Consider the following 18295-nt stretch of genomic DNA (forward strand, 5'->3'; position numbering starts at 1 on the left):
TAACAGGCAGGCTCCTCGTGGAGTGCAATGTAAAGCAGGTGGTTAGAGCGTTGGACTAGTTAACCGTAAGGTTGCAAGGTTGAATCCCTGAGCTGACAAGGTAAAAATCTGTCGTTCTGCCCCTGAACAAGGGAGTTAACCCACCGTTCCTAGGCTGTCATTGTAAATAAGAATGTGTTCTTAACTGACTTGCCTAGTTAAAAATAGGTGTAAAATGTAAAAATCGGCCAAACCGGCGTCCTAAAATAGCGATTTCCGATTGTTATGAAAACGTGATATCGGCCCTAATTAATCGGCCATTCCGATTAATCGGTCGACCTCTACAAAGGATTGTTGACAACATGTAAACTATTTCCTCTCCATCGTTATTGAAAACATTAATACATTTGCACAATAAACACTAGTCTCTCAAATACGTTGTTGTTGGTTAGCAAGCTACATTTATTTTTTTACATATTAGCATAGACGTGACAAGGTGAAACGAGCCACCTACGATTCCCTACATGGCAGCTTCTTGTCAGTGTTGCTAACTGTTAGACCGTCCAGAATCATAACACACATACTTCTGCTCTATCAATGAGTGAACATAGTTTTCATGACAATGTCAGCTAACCCGTCTATTGCAAAGGGTGGCGTGTATCCACTGAGTGCCAGTCTTGCCAAAAGCAAGAGAGAATCTAAAGAATATTCTCCTTAATGCCCCTTTTGTGGCAGCACCAAGCAGCTGAACATCTCATAGCCTACCTCTTACTGAGAGATGGACATCTTTTTAATGCATGTAGCCCTAGATGTCAATTTATCCAACTCAGGTGGAGATGCAGCCAAAAATCCTAGACAAGTCCTACAGTCTTTCGTTAATCATGATTTTCCAAAAGCCTCTTTTGTTTATTCTACTTTTAATACATAAAAACATTACATTTTATGCTTCAGCCTCCACGCTCCTCATCGGCTGTAGGGTTGAGGTTAGGGTTAAAAAACACAAGCAGATTAAGGACATTCTTTCAGCCCTGGTGCTGTGGAACACTTGCCTGGTCCCAGATCTGTTTATGCTGTGTTGCCAACTCCAAGCAATGGGGTGACAATGAGTGTAGGGGTTGGCAAGACAGCCTAAACAGACCTGGGACCAGGAAACTGGAACACCGGGCAGTTCACTCTCCCTTGAGATTCACCATGTTTATTTGTTTGGGATACATCTGTAATGCGCAGTTGGAAAATATTCTTCAAAGCAACTCTACTTTGCCTGTGGGTGAATTACTACGCTATTGGTCGTATGAGGTCCACAACTTGTTTTTTCTTCAATGGAATTACAGTGGAAACAGAAGAGAGAGGGAGTTTATTCCTAGGTACAACAGTTGGCCAGCCTAAGGTAACTGGGGTGTGTGTAACCACCTTTATTGGCCTGACTAACTTAACGACGTCCTTGGGGAGGGAGGGAGGGAGGGAGTGTGTGTGTGTGTGTGCGCCCGCTGTGTGTGCGCCCGCTGTGTGTGCGCCCGCTGTGTGTGCGCCCGCTGTGTGTGCGCCCGCTGTGTGTGCGCCCGCTGTGTGTGCGCCCGCTGTGTGTGTGTGTGTGCCCGCTGTGTGTGTTTGTGTGCCCGCTGTGTGTGTTTGTGTGCCCGCTGTGTGTGTTTGTGTGCCCGCTGTGTGTGTGTGCCCGCTGTGTGTGTGTGCCCGCTGTGTGTGTGTGTGTGCCCGCTGTGTGTGTGTGTGTGCCCGCTGTGTGTGTGTGTGTGCCCGCTGTGTGTGTGTGTGTGCCCGCTGTGTGTGTGTGTGTGCCCGCTGTGTGTGTGTGTGTGCCCGCTGTGTGTGTGTGTGCCCGCTGTGTGTGTGTGTGTGCCCGCTGTGTGTGTGTGTGTGTGTGTGTGTGCCCGCTGTGTGTGTGTGTGCCCGCTGTGTGTGTGTGTGCCCGCTGTGTGTGTGTGTGCCCGCTGTGTGTGTGTGTGCCCGCTGTGTGTGTGTGTGTGTGTGTGTGTGTGTGCCCGCTGTGTGTGTGTGTGCCCGCTGTGTGTGTGTGTGTGTGTGTGTGTGTGCCCGCTGTGTGTGTGTGTGCCCGCTGTGTGTGTGTGTGTGTGTGTGTGCCCGCTGTGTGTGTGTGTGCCCGCTGTGGGTGCGTGTGCCCCTGCTGTGGGTGCGTGTGCCCCTGCTGTGGGTGCGTGTGCCCGCTGTGGGTGTGCCCGCTGTCTGTGCGTGTGCCCGTGTGTGCCCGCTGTGGGTGTGTGCCCGCTGTGTGTGTGTGCCCGCTGTCTGTGCGTGTGCCCGTGTGTGCCCGTGTGTGTGTGTGTGCCCGCTGTGTGTGTGTCCTTGGGGAGAGAGGGAGGGAGTGTGTGTGTGTGCGTGCCCGCTGTGTGTGCGTGCCCGCTGTGTGTGTGTGCCCGCTGTGTGCCCGCTGTGTGTGTGTGTGTGTGTGCCCGCTGTGTGTGTGTCCTTGGGGAGAGAGGGAGGGAGTGTGTGTGTGTGCGTGCCCGCTGTGTGTGCGTGCCCGCTGTGTGTGCGTGCCCGCTGTGCGTGCCCGCTGTGTGTGTGTGTGTGCCCGCTGTGTGTGTGTGTGTGCCCGCTGTGTGTGTGTGTGTGCCCGCTGTGTGTGTGTGTGTGTGCCCGCTGTGTGTGTGTGTGTGCCCGCTGTGTGTGTGTGTGTGCCCGCTGTGTGTGTGTGTGCCCGCTGTGTGTGTGTGTGTGCCCGCTGTGTGTGTGTGTGTGTGCCCGCTGTGTGTGTGCCCGCTGTGTGTGTGTGCCCGCTGTGTGTGTGTGTGCCCGCTGTGTGTGTGTGTGCCCGCTGTGTGTGTGTGTGTCCGCTGTGTGTGTGTGTGTCCGCTGTGTGTGTGTGTCCCCGCTGTGTGTGCGTGTGTCCCCGCTGTGTGTGCGTGTGTCCCCGCTGTGTGTGCATGCTCACTGTGTGTGTGCATGCTCACTGTGTGTGCGTGCGCTCGTGTGTGTGCTCGTGTGTGTGTGCGCTCGCTGTGTGTGCGCTCGTGCTCGCTGTGTGTGTGCGCGCTCGCTGGGTGTGTGTGTGTGTGTGCGCGCTCGCTGGGTGTGTGTGTGTGTGTTCGCTCGCTGTGTGTGTGTGTTCGCTCGCTGTGTGTGTGTGTGTGTGTGTGTGTGTGCGCTCGCTGTGTGTGTGCGCTCGTGTGTGTGTGTGTGTTCGCTCGCTGTGTGTGTGTGTGTGTGTTCGCTCGCTGTGTGTGTGTGTGTGTTCGCTCGCTGTGTGTGGAGGCCATGGAGGCTGTGCTATGATACAGCCCCACATGTATCATCCTGGTCTTCTTCTATGCATGATGACCTTTATCCCTGTTGTGATTTTCTCCATCCAGTGCTGGGCGCTTTGGCTGTTCTCTAACATCTGATTCAACCAATCACGGCCATAATAATAATAATAATAATAATAATAGAGTTAGGGACTCTAGCATTGGTTGGTGTTTTGCCCTTTTATGTTTTGTCTTTGTCTGTTTAGCCGTTTACGGCTCATTAATATATACTGTACACTACCAGCACGATTTACCGCATGTATGGAACAGGATAACAACATCCTCCAACATCAGGGTCAGCTCCCTACCCGGATCAGTTGTCAGTTCTCGTTCCAATTAGTGGTGCTGTGGTATGCGTCAGGGTCAGTGGTTCAAGGTGGCTGGCTGACTGCAGTATTAGAGTCAGTGTCATAATGCAGCAGGCTGCTTGCTGCTCCCAGGGTCTCTCATTTTCTGTTCCCCCTGTATCTTGGTCTTTCCCTCCATTCTCTCAGTCTCTCTCTGTCTGTCTACTGTCTCCTCCTCTCTGTCTGATTTGAGATGCAAGCAGCCCCATCTCCAGACCTGCATTGAAGCTGACAGTTTGAGGTCAGCCTCTCATACATATACACCCCCTGAGGGAGGGGGGAGGGGGGTGTTTGTGAGAGAGAACATTTTCATGGTGTGTGTGTGTGTGTGTGTGTGTGTGTGTGTGTGTGTGTGTGTGTGTGTGTGTGTGTGAGGTCAAGCGGTGGCGGGGGAGTGGGTATGTTTCTCCTTCCCAGATAAAGCTGTATGCCTACCTTCAGTTTGCAGAAACAGGGGAGTGGGTATGTTTCTCCTTCCCAGATAAAGCTGTATGCCTACCTTCAGTTTGCAGAAACAGGGGAGTGGGTATGTTTCTCCTTCCCAGATAAAGCTGTATGCCTACCTTCAGTTTGCAGAAACAGGGGAGTGGGTATGGTTCTCCTTCCCAGATAAAGCTGTATGCCTACCTTCAGTTTGCAGAAACAGGGGAGTGGGTATGTTTCTCCTTCCCAGATAAAGCTGTATGCCTACCTTCAGTTTGCAGAAACAGGGGAGTGGGTATGTTTCTCCTTCCCAGATAAAGCTGTATGCCTACCTTCAGTTTGCAGAAACAGGATCAGCAGTTGTGTGTGTGCTGGTGGAGGAGGATGGACAGTAATGTTTTATTAGTACCAGGCAGCATGCCAAGACATTGTACTGACTGACTGTAAGTAGTTTTTTTTCACCACGTACACTGAATTAGTCCAAAAAGGCTCTTGGTAGTCAAACATAGAAGGCCGGTCAGGTAACTGGTTCTTTTTTTGTGGTTTCATTTCTCCATTTAGGCTACATCATCATGGTAGTTAGTTCATGCTTCAAAGAGCAGTGAAAGGGTTAAAGTAACCTACTATGTCAGGAGCATTTCTGAAAATATATCAGTTTAATCACATGACTCTTATCTGAACACGAGTACCAATGCTGTGTGGGTGAAAGCTTGAGTTGCATCAGGTTATATCAGTGTTATGTCGGTTTCATATTAGACCACACGTTAGCTATTATCCACTCTTCCTCATGCGAGATATAAGGTATATTCCACGCTAGACTCAAGCCTCATGTAAGGTTTACCAAGGTTAATCGGATTTATTCGTTCTGAAGTCTCTGCTTTGCATACAGGTGACTCATCACCGCTGGCTACGGTCCCTCCACCCTGTTAATATCATCACCGCTGGCTACAGTCCACCCTGTTAATATCATCCACCCTGTTAATATCATCACCGCTGGCTACGGTCCCTCCACCCTGTTAATATCATCACCGCTGGCTACGGTCCCTCCACCCTGTTAATATCATCACCGCTGGCTACGGTCCCTCCACCCTGTTAATATCATCACCGCTGGCTACGGTCCCTCCACCCTGTTAATATCATCACTAGTTTGATTCCCAGAGTTTATGGCCAACGTCAATCACAGCTCTATCATGTGGTTCTCAGTTCCATAGGTGTGTCTGAAATGGCACCCTATTCCCTATACAGCACTTTTCAAAGGTAGTTCACTGCATTGGAAATGGGACTGAAATTGGACCTATATGAGACTGTTGGCAGCTACAGTGGGTGGCAGTTAATGCTGCCACTTTTCAGGTCAGCCGGTCTGACTGTTGGATTAATACATAGAAATTGTAGGTTCCATCGACTCTGGCCCCACAGCCTTTAATTATAGTTCAATCTCGCCTCACACCTATAGGCTCTATTCTCAAGTCATTATTATCAGAGAGGCAAATGATGTGAGAGGCCAGAACGTTTCTTTGATGGCTCAATGGCTAAATCACATTGACATTCTCCCTCTGTGAAAGTGCTACTTTGCCTCTGCACATAATAACATTGACGTTCCTCCCATCGAAGGTGCTATTTGGCCTTTGCACACACAGTATCCAGCTGACACACGCACACACATTCGCACGCACACACACACGCACACACACGCACACTCACGCACACTCACGCACATTCACACACATTCACACACATTCACATTCACACACATTCTCACACACACAGACACACACACTCACACACAGACACACACACAAAAAACCTGATTGGTCTCCTTATGGCTGTATCTATGCATAAAATATGGTGTGAGCACACACAGACAAGCACAAGCCTCCTTTCACAAGAATATGTGACAGGCAATGTTACGCCCTCACTTTGGTGTGACTACATGTCTTTCACACACTCTCTGTGTGTGTGTGTGTGTTCCATCCTCAGTGCCAACTGATGGGTTATGACATCTCGTCTAATTGAAATGATGCCTGCATTAACACGTTCTGGTCAAGGTGCCAGACTCTATGGTGTCATAAAACACACTGTTCTGTTCTGTTCTCGTGGGGACATAAAATACATGTCCACTCAAAATCCTATTTTTCCCAAACCCAAAACCTAACCCTTATCACTTACTGTAACCCCAACCCCTAAGCTTAAAATACCCTTTGTCCTCATGGGGATGTGGGAAATGGCCCCACGAGGTAGCATTTTGACTTGTTTTACTATCCTTGTGGGTACTTTGGACGATTTTAGGCCCCCACAAGGATAGAAGAACCAACAAACACACACACACCAGCCTCTAGGGTGCCTTTTGAACTTGTGGCTTCCATATTGAGTTGACAATACATGACCATATATATCAGTGTTTTTATCTTGAGAGTTGGCTGGGAGGACTAGTGAGGTTTGTGGTTTTTGTTGAGGCAGGTTCTGTATTTTCTTTATAGTGTTTTTCCTGACGCAATAAAGAGCATCTGAAAGTCTCTCTCGTTCTCTCTCCCTCTTTTGAAACAGGAATTTAGCCTAATGTGTGAGCAGTTTTGGTATTAAAGCAAATTTTGTTGTTTTAATTTGTTTCTTCGAAAGTATGATATTGAGCCAATAAATTGGATTGAAATTCAAATTCCCTCTCTCGCTCCTTCCCCAACCCCTCCCTTCCTCTCGCTCTCCTCTAGGGGCCTGAGGCCAGGACGTCACCCAGAGGAGGACGACATAGTGCCTGAGCTGGCCCGCCTGGTCTACCCCCGAGAGAGACCTGACTGGGAGGAGACCATCAGCGCCATGGTGAGATGGAGACCACTGGCAGAGACACACACACACACACACACACACACACACACATACATATATGCACACTAACGTTCAGAAGTTTGGCGTCACTTAGAAATGTCCTTGTTCTTGAAAGAAAAGCACTTTTTTTTGTCCATTTTAAAATAACATCAAATTGATCAGAAATACAGTGTAGACATTGTTAACGTTGTAAATTACTATTGTAGCTGGAAACGGCAGAATTTTTCTTCATGGAATGTCTACATAGGCATACAGAGGCCTACTATCAGCAACCATCACTCCTGTGTTCCTATGTAGACATTCCAATGGCACGTTGTGTTAGCTAATCCAAGTTTATCATTTTAAAAGGCTAATTGATCATTAGAAAACCCTTTTGCAATTATGTTAGCACAGCTGAAAACTGTTGTGCTGATTTAAAGAAGCAATAAAACTGTCCTTCTTTAGACTAGATGAGTATCTGGAGCATCAGCATTTGTGGGTTCGATTACAGGCTCAAAATGGCCAGAAACAAAGACTTTCTTCTGAAACTCGTCAGTCTATTCTTGTTCTGAGAAATGAAGGCTATTCCATGCGAGAAATTGCCAAGAAACGGAAGATCTTGTAAAATGCTGTGTACTACTCCCTTCACAGAACTGCGCAAACTGGCTCTAACCAGAAGAGGAAGAGTGGGAGGCCCCGATGCACAACTGAGCAAGAGGACAAGTACATTAGAGTGTCTAGTTTGTGAAACAGAGGCCTCACAAGTCCTCAACTGGCAGCTTCATTAAATAGTACCCGCAAAACACCAGTCTCAACATTAACAGTGAAGAGGCGACTCCGGGATGCTGGCCTTCTAGGCAGAGTTCCTCTGTCCAGTGTCTGTGTCCTTTTGCCCATCTTAATCTTTTATTTTTATTGGCCAGTCTGAGAAATGGCCAGCATCCCGGAGTTCCCTCTTCACTGTTGACTTTGAGACTGGTGTTTTGCAGGTACTATTTAATGAAGCTGCCAGTTGAGGACTTGTGAGGTGTAATAGCCTTCATTTCTCAGAACAAGAATAGACTGACGAGTTTCAGAAGAAAGTCTTTGTTTCTGGCCATTTTGAGCCTGTAATCGAACCCACAAATGCTGATGCTCCAGATACTAATCTAGTCTAAAGAACGCCAGTTTTATTGCTTCTTTAAACAACACAGCCGTTTTCAGCTGTGCTAACATAATTGCAAAAGGGTTTTCTAATGCTCAACTATCTTTATAAACTTGGATTAGCGAACACAATGTGCCATTGGAACACAGGAGTGATGGTTGCTGATAATGGGCCTCTACGCCTACGTAGGAATTCCATAAAAAATCTGCCGTTTCCAGCTACAATAGTCATTTACAACATTAACAATGTTAACACTGTATTTCTGATCAATTTGATGTTATTTTGAATGGACAGAAAATTTGCTTTTCTTTCAAAAACAAGGACATTTCTAAGTGACCCCAATAGATTGAACGGTAGTGTACATATAATAATCGCAGTATCAAATCTCAATGCATATAGAATTGTGAGAATCACATCGGCACCTAAGTATTATGATATCGTATCGTGAGGTCCCAGTTGTGACACACACACACACACACACACACACACACACACACACACACACACACAGCATCCCAGCTTAGAGAGACCCCGACAGTGTCAGTGCTAATCAAACGTTCAGTACTTAGATAACAAGGCTCCTCTTTGATTGGGGCTCGTTGGCTCCCTGACACCGTTTTATCTCAGTCTCCTTTAATGAACTGATTGTCTTAACTGTTAGGGAAATGTCTTGATATCAAACTGAAATGCTGCATCAACATCCAGCCTCGGCTCCCAATCGTGAAATGATGATGATGCCTCTCATGTACATCATTAATGTAACTTTAGAAGGCGTGGGGATGTATCAGAACCTAATCTATTGTACATGATTTATGTATACTGAACGAAAATATACAAGCAAAGTGAGCTGAAATACTAAAGACCAGAAATGTTCCATATGCACAAAAGGCTTATTTCGCTCAAATTTTGTGTACAAATTAGTTTACATCCCTGTTAGTGAGCATTTTTCCATTGCCAAGATAATCCATCCACCTGACAGGTGTGGCATATCAATAAGCTGATTAAACAGCATGATCATTACACAGGTGCACCTTGTTTTTTTACGTTTTGTTTATTTCACCTTTATTTAACCTGTCTGGGCAAACGTCCCACCCTAGTCAACAGCCAGTGGAATCGCATCGCGTGAAATACAAAACCTCATCAATGCTATAACTTCAATTTCTCAAACATATGACTATTTTACACCATTTTATAGATGCACCTCTCCTGAATCGAACCACGTTGTCCGATTTCAAAAAGGCTTTACAGCAAAAGAAAAACATTAGATTATGTTAGGAGAGTACCCTGCCAAAAAAAATCACACTGCCATTTTCAAAGCAACTAGATGCATCACAAATACCCAAAACACAGCTAAATGCAGCACTAACCTTTGACAATCTTCATCAGATGACACTCCTAGGACATCATGTTACACAATACATGCATTTTGTGTTAGATAAAGTTCATATTTATATATAAAAACAGCATTTTACATCGGTGCGTGACGTTCAGAAAATATTTTCCCTCAAATGCTTCCGGTGAATCAGCGCTACAATTTACAAAATTACTATTCGAAAACATTGTTCGAATGTAATTTTGTCATTCAAAGAATTCTAGATTAACATCTCGTGAATGCAAACACATTGCCAGATTTAAAAATAACTTTACTGGGAAATCACACTTTGCAATAAATGACGTGGTATGCTCAGAAAAATAGGCTAGGCGATACATGTTAGCGCCATCTTGGAACCATCTAAAATCAAATATACTATTGTAAATATTCCCTTACCTTTGATTATCTTCATCAGAAGGCACTTCCAGGAATCCCAGGTCCACAACAAATGTAGTTTTGTTTGAAAAAGTTAATAATTTATGTCCCAATAGTTCCTTCTTGTTAGCGCATTCCGAAGGCTACTCATAATGTACTGAAGCGCGCGGGACTTGTCGTCACGAATGTGCAAAAAATATATATTTACGTTCGTTCAAACATGTCAAACATTGTATAACATAAATCTTTAGGGCCTTTTTCAACCAGGGCTTCAATAATATTCAAGGCGGACGATTGCATTGTCTTACTAAACGTTTCGGAACAAAAGGTTTCCCATGGGCGCCCGCGTCATAGTAGTAATAGCCCTCCCCCTGTGACCAACTTCCCAAGCCTCTCTTTGGGTCAGTTTCTACCATAGAAGACTCAAACCACTTTGTAAAGACTGTTGACATCTAGTGGAAGCCTTAGGAAGTGCTAAATGATTAATAAGTCCCTGTGTGTTTCAATGGCAAAGGTTTGAAGTGATTCCACACAACAGATTTCCACTTCCTGTTAGGATTTGTCTCAGGGTTTTGACTGCCATATGAGTTCTGTTATACTCACAGACACCATTCAAACAGTTTTAGAAACTTTAGAGTGTTTTCTATCCAAATTTACTAATTATATGCATATTCTATTTACTGGGCAGGAGTAGTAACCAGATTAAATCGGGTACGTTTTTTTATCCGGCCGTGCAAATACTGCCCCCTATCCCTAACAAGTTTTAACCAGGTAGGCTAGTTGAGAACAAGTTCTCATTTGCAACTGCGACCTGGCCAAGATAAAAACATAGCAGTTCGACACATACAACAACACAGAGTTACACATGGAATAAACAAACATACAGTCAATAGTACAGTAGAAAAAAGAAAAGAAAGTCTATATACAGTGAGTGCAAATGAGGTAAGATAAGGGAGTTAAGGCAATAAATAGGCCATGGTGGTGAAGTAATTACAATTTAGTAATTAAACACTGGAATGGTAGATGTGCAGAATTTGAATGTGCAAGTAGAGATACTGGGGTGCAAAGGAGCAAAATAAATAAATACAGTATGGGGATGAGGTAGTTGGATGGGCTGTTTACAGATTGGCTATGTACCAGTGCAGTGATCTGTGAGCTGCTCTGACAGCTGGTGCTTAAAGCTAGTGAGGGAGATATGAGTCTCCAGCTTCAGTGATTTTTGTAGTTTGTTCCAGTCATTGGCAGCAGAGAACTGGAAGGACAATACCAGGCCAGTCTAAAATGTGCGGTTTTGTTACACAACACAATGCCACAGATGCCTCAAGTTTTGAGGGAGCACGCAATTGGCATTCTCACTGCAGGAATGTCCACCAGAGCTGATGCCAGAGAATTGAATGTTTCTCAACCATAAGCCGCCTCCAACGTTGATTTCGAGAATTTGGCAGCACGTCCAGCCGGCCTTACAACCACAGACCATGTGTAACCACGCCAGCCCGGGACCGCCACATCCGGCTTCTTCAGCTGCGGGATCGTCTAATACCAGCCACCCGGAATGGCTGAAACTGAGCAGTATTTCTGTCTGTAATTAAGACTTTTTAATTAAGACTGGCTGGGCCTGGCTCCCCAGTGGGTGGGTCTATGCCCACCCATGGCTGCGCCTTTGCCCATTAATGTGAAATCCATAGATTACAGCCTAATTTATTTGTTTCAATTGACTGATTTCCTTACATGAACTAAAATCATAGAAATTGGTGTGTTTATATTTTTGTTCAGTATATGTAGGCTAAACTTTAGAAGAATTGTAATGAGGACATTGTAGTGTTTAAATCAGATGATTCAATATGAATCTAATTATTATAAGATAGATATGAATCAATTAATGTAACCCCTCTCATATATAATTCAAGTTATCCCATCTTTTAGTAAATATCAATATTTATAATACGCCATTAGTGATATCACATCTTAAATCATTCAGTTGCTGAAATCATTCATTATTTCAACTCCATCCAAGCTGAATTATTTTTTTTCACTCCAACTGAGCTGCATTCAGCAACAGGCTTGCTGAAATGAGGCCGTCTCCATGGTAACAGGACAGTTGGCCGCCACCATGCTCACTTTGGAAACACAAACATTCAATACAATGGCAGAGAGACACAGTTGGCGTCCCAAATTGCACCCTATTCCCTATATACTACTCTACTTTTGACAACGGCCCTATTGGCCCAGGTCAAACGTAGTGCACTAAACAAGGTATGGGGTGCAAGATAGCACACAGCCATATCTCTACTGCTAATTAATGTTTTGAAACATTAAAGACATGGCATATCTGCTGTTTGTTATATTTTGTATTTTGTTATTATGAAGGGGCCAGTACTTGTGAATACATTTCTCTAAATAAGTCCCACTTGTGGTTTAGGGACATTGTTGTGATAAAAAATGCTATGGTAATTAGCGGTCACAGTGGGTAGCAGTATGCCCAAATGGCAGTAGCGGACATACGTGGCAGGCAGTGGTTGTTGTGCGGTATTTCAGAGGATGAATAGATCAATAAGTCTGCCAAGCTCTCGACGTGTCATAACGGTTGACCGAATGCACATTGATAACAGGACATTGGTCAGGTCTTTACTGCAAAAGAGAATGTGTTATCACTGGCTTACTTAGATGCAAATAAGCCTAGAAGAAAAAATGTACACGCTGCATGTGACTAGGCAAATTTACCAGTTGTTAACCTCTCTAGGGTAGGTGGCACCAAATCGTCCCACCTACGTAACAGCCAGTGTAATCCCGTAGCGCGTTATTCAAAAACCTCAAAAATGCAAAAACTTCAGTTTTTCAAACATATGACTATTTTACACCATTTTAAAGACAAGACTCTCGTTAATCTAACCACACTGTCCGATTTCAAAAAGGCTTTACAACGAAAGCAAAACATTAGATTATGTCAGCAGAGTACCCAGCCAGAAATAATCAGACACCCATTTTTCAAGCTAGCATATAATGTCACATAAACCCAAACCAAATGTAAAAAGCTTGTTTTTGATATAAATATGAACTTGATTGAACAAAACATGCATGTATTGTATAACATAATGTCCTAGGGTTGTCATCTGATGAAGATCATCAAAGGTTAGTGCTGCATTTAGCTGTGGTTTGTGTTTATGTGACATTATATGCTAGCTTGAAAAATGGGTGTCTGATTATTTCTGGCTGCGTACTCTGCTGACATAATCTAATGTTTTGCTTTCGTTGTAAAGCCTTTTTGAAATCGGACAGTGTGGTTAGATTAACGAGTGTCTTGTCTTTAAAATGGTGTAAAATAGTCATATGTTTGAGAAATTGAAGTAATAGCATTTCTAAGGTATTTGAATAACGCGCCACGGGATTCAACTGGCTGTTGAGTAGGTGGGACGATTTCGTCCCGCCGACCCTAGAGAGGTTAATCGAGAAATACTGTATATTTGAATAACGCCTAAATGTGAAAGTGCAGTACATAACCAAAATACTTCACATTCAGTGTCACTTAATGCGATGTAGGCTACTGTGCATAATATCTACCAACTCAAGTGTTCAGGGAGTTTGTTTATTTGGTCAGCCTTGAAGAGACCTTGCCTTCTTTAAAACCTGTTGAGGACAGACGTTCCGCTAGCAGAACCCCGTTCCGCCAGCGGGACCCCTCGCCGACAGCCAATGGAATAGCAGGGCGCGAAATACAAAACAACAAAAATCTCATAATTCAAATTTCTCAAACATACAACTATTTTAGACCATTTTAAAGATGAACTTCTCGTTAATCCAACCACATTGTCCGATTATGTTAGGACAGCACCTAGACAAGAAAAACCACACAGCCATTTTCCAAGCAAGGAGAGGCGTCACAAAAACCAGAAATACAGCTAAAATGAATCACTCACCTTTGACGATCTTCATCAGATGACACTCCCAGGACTCAATGTTACACAATACATGTATGTTTTGTTCGATAAAGTTCATATTTATATCCAAAAACCCCATTTTACATTGGCGCGTGATGTTCAGAAAATGTTTTGCCTCCCAAAACTTCCGGTGAATGAGCACATCAATTTACAGAAATACTCATCATAAACGTTGATAAAATTTACAACAGTTATTCAAAGAATTATAGATACACTTCTCCTTAATGCAACCGCTGTGTCAGATTTCAAAACAGCTTTACGGCGAAAGCACATTGTTCAATATTCTGAGTACAGAGCTCAGCCATCAAAGCAAGCTATACAGTTACCCGCCAAGTTCTGGAGTCAACAAAACTCAGAAATAGTATTACAAATCTTCACTTACCTTTGCTGATCTTCGTCGGAATCCACTCCCAGGACTCCCACTTCCACAAGAAATGTTCGTTTTGTTCGATAAAGTCCATCATTTATGTCCAAATACCTCCGTTTTGTTCACGTGTTTAGATCACTATTCCAAAGGCACAATGCGCGAGCGCAAAACCCTAGACAAAAAGTCAAAAAGTTCCATTACCGTTCGTAGAAACATGTCAAACGATGTTTACAATGAATCCTTAGGGTCTTTTTATCATAAATCTTCGATAATATTCCAACCGGACAATAGTGTATTCATTACAGAGGAAAAAGAAGGAACGGTGCGCCTGCGTTACCGCGCAGTAAACAACTCATTGGCCTCAGCCTAGTCCACTTGTTGAATCACCTCTTATTCTCTCCCCATTCACAGTAGAAGCATGAAACAAGGTTCTAAAGACTGTTGACATCTAGTGGAAGCCTTAGGAAGTGCAAAATGACCCCACAGACACTGTAGTTTGGATAGGCAATCATTTGAAAGACTCCAAACCTCAGATTTCCAGCTTCCTGGTTGGAATTTTTTCTATGGTTTTTGCCTGCCATATGAGTTCTGTTATACTCACAGACATCATTCAAACAGTTTTAGAAACTTCAGAGTGTTTTCTATCCAAATCTACTAATAATATGCAAATATTTGACTCTGTGCCCGAGTAGCAGGCAGTTTACTCTGGGCACGCTTTTCATCCGAACGTGAAAATACTGCCCCCTGCCCCAAACAGGTTTTAAGTCACAGTTGAATATTTTATAGGTACAACTTCTGGGAATGTTTTGGCTAGACTTCATAAGCCCATCTTGTCTCTCCCCTTGGGGAAGTACTGAAGTGGTTGCTACCAGTGTTTCCCTGCTCCTAGTAGGTCTTACTAGCCTGGTTTTCACTCTGTATTTGCTTTAGCAGAAACATTTTCGATGCCAAACAGCAATAACAATGGAGTCGGCTAAAGCAGAAAGAACAAAAAGGGACTGGCACACAGGCTAAGCTGATATATATTCCTATTCACAGCTAGTGCAGGCCTGACAGGATGCTCTTTGTACCCCGGCCCACCTGGCCCCTGTCTCTCTGACCTCATTGGGAATGCTTATCTGCATATCACCTTCACTGTCTTTGGCTGCAGCCAGCTAGAAAGAGACCAAGCTTCCCCACATCTCATCCTGTCCCCTCTCTCGCTCTCTCGCTCTCTCTTTCTCGCTCTCTCTCGCTCATTCTTTACTTTCCTTACTATCTCTCGCTCGTTCTTTATCATCTCTGGTTCGACTTCTTTCTCTCTGTTAACTTAGTGTTGCTCTTTTCCCTTCCCTGGCGGTCTGTGTTGACACAGGATTATATGATTGTCAAATGCTATGTTGTCAAATGTGTTTTAACCTCCCTCTGTCATAGATTAGCCTCTCAGTCATTGGTTCAGGGGTCAGACTTTTCCATGTTGGGTCAAACTTAGCTAGTAGGGGCCTGGAGTGGTCTAGCAATTTGTGGGTTTGAATCCGACCGACTGTCCTAACGCACTCTCCTAACTTTACTTCCACTCTTTCATGGTCTCTGTCCAATAAACATAAAAAATATAACAACCAAAAATATATAAAAAGTAGCTAGTCACAAAATCTTGGAATTTTTTCTTTGAACAGTTTTGCTTTGCGCTGTCCCTAGGTTTCTCTTGCATGCAGGTCAACTCATGGAGTTGTTTGTCAAAGGTGAAGTCACAGGTCATGTATTTACGGGTATGCATTTCTTTTGCGACATGCAGGCGCGGAGTGCTGAGGTCCCCGAGCTGAGCACCGAGACTCTCCTGCGCTCCTGCAGCAGCACGGCCAGCATGAAGGTCAAGAACGTCAAGAAGTGAGTGGGTCGACTGACCGAGTAGACTTAGCCCGCCGCATGAATTCCCGAAACTGCCATAACTCACATCTGCTGCACATCTCTCTTGCTCTCTACTTTGATTTCCTCTCTCCCCCCTCTCTTTCTCTATCTCCCTCTGACTTTGACCCCACTCAATCTCTCCTTCGGCCGGTCTCTCTCCACCTTTGTGTCTCATCTCCATTCTCTGTCTCGATCAACCTTTTTCTGTTCAACCTTTTTCTTTGTCTGGCGCAGATGGACACTTTGCAGTTTTGTTATTTGTTACATTATTTGATCAGAACATTTCTAGTATTATTACCTACAGCCAAAATTACGTTTTGGACATTAGATTGTTGGTCACTCACCAGCAATTCAACCAGAAATTCGACTTCCCTGACCTGAATCCTTTGGACTCCCCGAGGCAGCCCCATTCATCCTGGGTGCTATACCAAAACGTCGATGCCGCATTAGTGAGAAGAAGTGGGGTCCTAGTCGGGCTCAGGCAGTGAGCAAACCATCCACAGCTTCCGAGTATATTACTCGCTAACGTTCAGTTCCTGGACAGCAAAGTAGACGAGCTCAGAGCGAGGATCTCCTTTCAGAGAAACATAAGAGACTGTAATATACTCTGTTTTACAGAATCATGGCGCTCTCCGGATATATTGTCCTTGTCCATACAGCCAGCGGGGTTCTCAGTTCATCGCGCGGATCAGAATTAAGAACTATCTGTTCTCGCCTCAAACAATAGCATGGTATTTTTTCACTGTAATAGCTACTGTAATTGGACACTGCAGTTAGATTAACAAGAATTTACGCTTTCTGCCCATTTAAGACATGTCTATGTCCTGGAAAGTTGGCTGTTGTATAAAACATAATTCTAGTCACATTTGTGCACGTTAGCAACAAGCGTCCCGGTGTAGGGACACCCATTCCGTAGAGATAAAATGAAAATGTATGTACCCTAGGCCTACTGGTTGTATACATTTGGGATCTATCGTCCCACAACTGTCCAAGAGTCTGTTTGGGCTAATTCATTCTTGACAAGCTGACCAATAGAATTGGTTACCTTTCCTACTATGGGGGATAGTAGCTTGACATGGGGGTAAAGCTTAGCCCCCTATAAGCCTAAGTAAATTGAATGAAGTGGCCAAAATTATATAGTCTAATTAGCCTACTGTCTATACAGAAATACATATAATCATTCATAAAATCATTCAGAATAGGCTACTAAAGCATGATTTGGCCACAGAGGATCATTAGCTTCCCCTAGCCTTAAAAAAAATAGCATTGCCTACAGTCTGAAGGAAAGGCAGCATGTGCAATTTGGGCAGCGTACGCTGCAAATACGAAATAGATGATTATTGAGTTGACTGTCAGTGAAAAGTAGAGGTCCAGCCAGGCATATATTTTATTATTCAATGGTGGGAAAACATTGTTTGGAAAGCATATGGCTATTTCTGTAAAAATAAGTCAATGAAAAGACTAATCTGTTTGCCAGGTCTAAATCAGTCCCTGATTAGAGGGGAACAATGAGAACAAGCAGTGAGTTTGAGGGGTCTAGACACATCATTCACTTGTACTGTATCAGTGGCAGTCAGTGCCGTTTAAGATGAGGGAGGGCATTTTTTTTGCATGAGGTTATTTCTATTACATCATATTGGATGACTCATTTAATATTCCAAATCAAAATGTATTTATCACTTGTGCCGAATACAACAGGTGTAGAACTTACTGTGAAATGCTTACAAGCCCTTCACCAACAATGCAATTCAAGAAATGGAGTTAAGAAAATATTTACTAAATCAACTAAAGTAAAAAGTAACAAAAAATGATTTAACAGTAACGTGGCAATATACAGGGGGTTCTGGTACTGAGTCAATGTGTGGGGGTACAGGTTAGTCGAGTTAGTTTATACATGTATGTTGGGGTAAAGTGACTGCATAGATAATAAACAGTGAGTAGCAGCAGTGTAAAAACAAGAGGGGTCAATGTAAATAGTCCGGGTGGCAATTTGATTAATTTTTCAGCAGTCTTATAGCTTGGGGGTAGAAGCTGTTAAGGAGCCTTTTGGACCTAGACTTGGCACCTCTTATATAGATCCTGGATGGCAGGAAGCTTGGCCACAGTGATATATTGGGCCGTACACACTACCCTCTGTAGTGCTTTACGGTCAGATGCCGTGCAGTTGCCATACCAGGCAGTGATGCAACCAGTCAGGATGCTCTCGATGGTGCTGCTGTCTAACTTTTAGAGGATCTGGGAACCCATGCCAAATGTTTTCAGTCTCCTGAGGCGGAAAAGGTGTTGTCGTGCCTTCTTCACGACTGTCATGGTGTGTTTGGACCATAGTTGGTGAGGTGGACACCAAGGAACTTGAAACTCTCGACCCGCTCCACTACAGCCCCATCGATGTTTCCTGTAGTCA

At 44.1% G+C, this 18295-nt stretch overlaps 1 protein-coding gene across 4 annotated transcripts in view; it reads left to right on the plus strand.

Moving 5' to 3' along the window:
- The window catches only part of arhgap32b (Rho GTPase activating protein 32b), a 246867-nt gene that overhangs the window by 106823 nt on the left and 121749 nt on the right, over nt 1-18295 (plus strand). For all 4 annotated transcript variants that reach the window (XM_082960293.1, XM_082960292.1, XM_082960294.1 and 1 more), the window contains 2 exons: nt 6718-6826; nt 15779-15870. In XM_082960293.1, the coding sequence (XP_082816419.1) occupies nt 6718-6826; nt 15779-15870 (201 nt within the window). The remainder of the gene's footprint in view (nt 1-6717; nt 6827-15778; nt 15871-18295) is intronic.

The sequence above is a fragment of the Salmo salar genome, chromosome 13, assembly GCF_965601325.2.
Source record: "Salmo salar chromosome 13, fSalSal1, whole genome shotgun sequence".
NCBI classification, from domain to species: domain Eukaryota; kingdom Metazoa; phylum Chordata; class Actinopteri; order Salmoniformes; family Salmonidae; genus Salmo; species Salmo salar.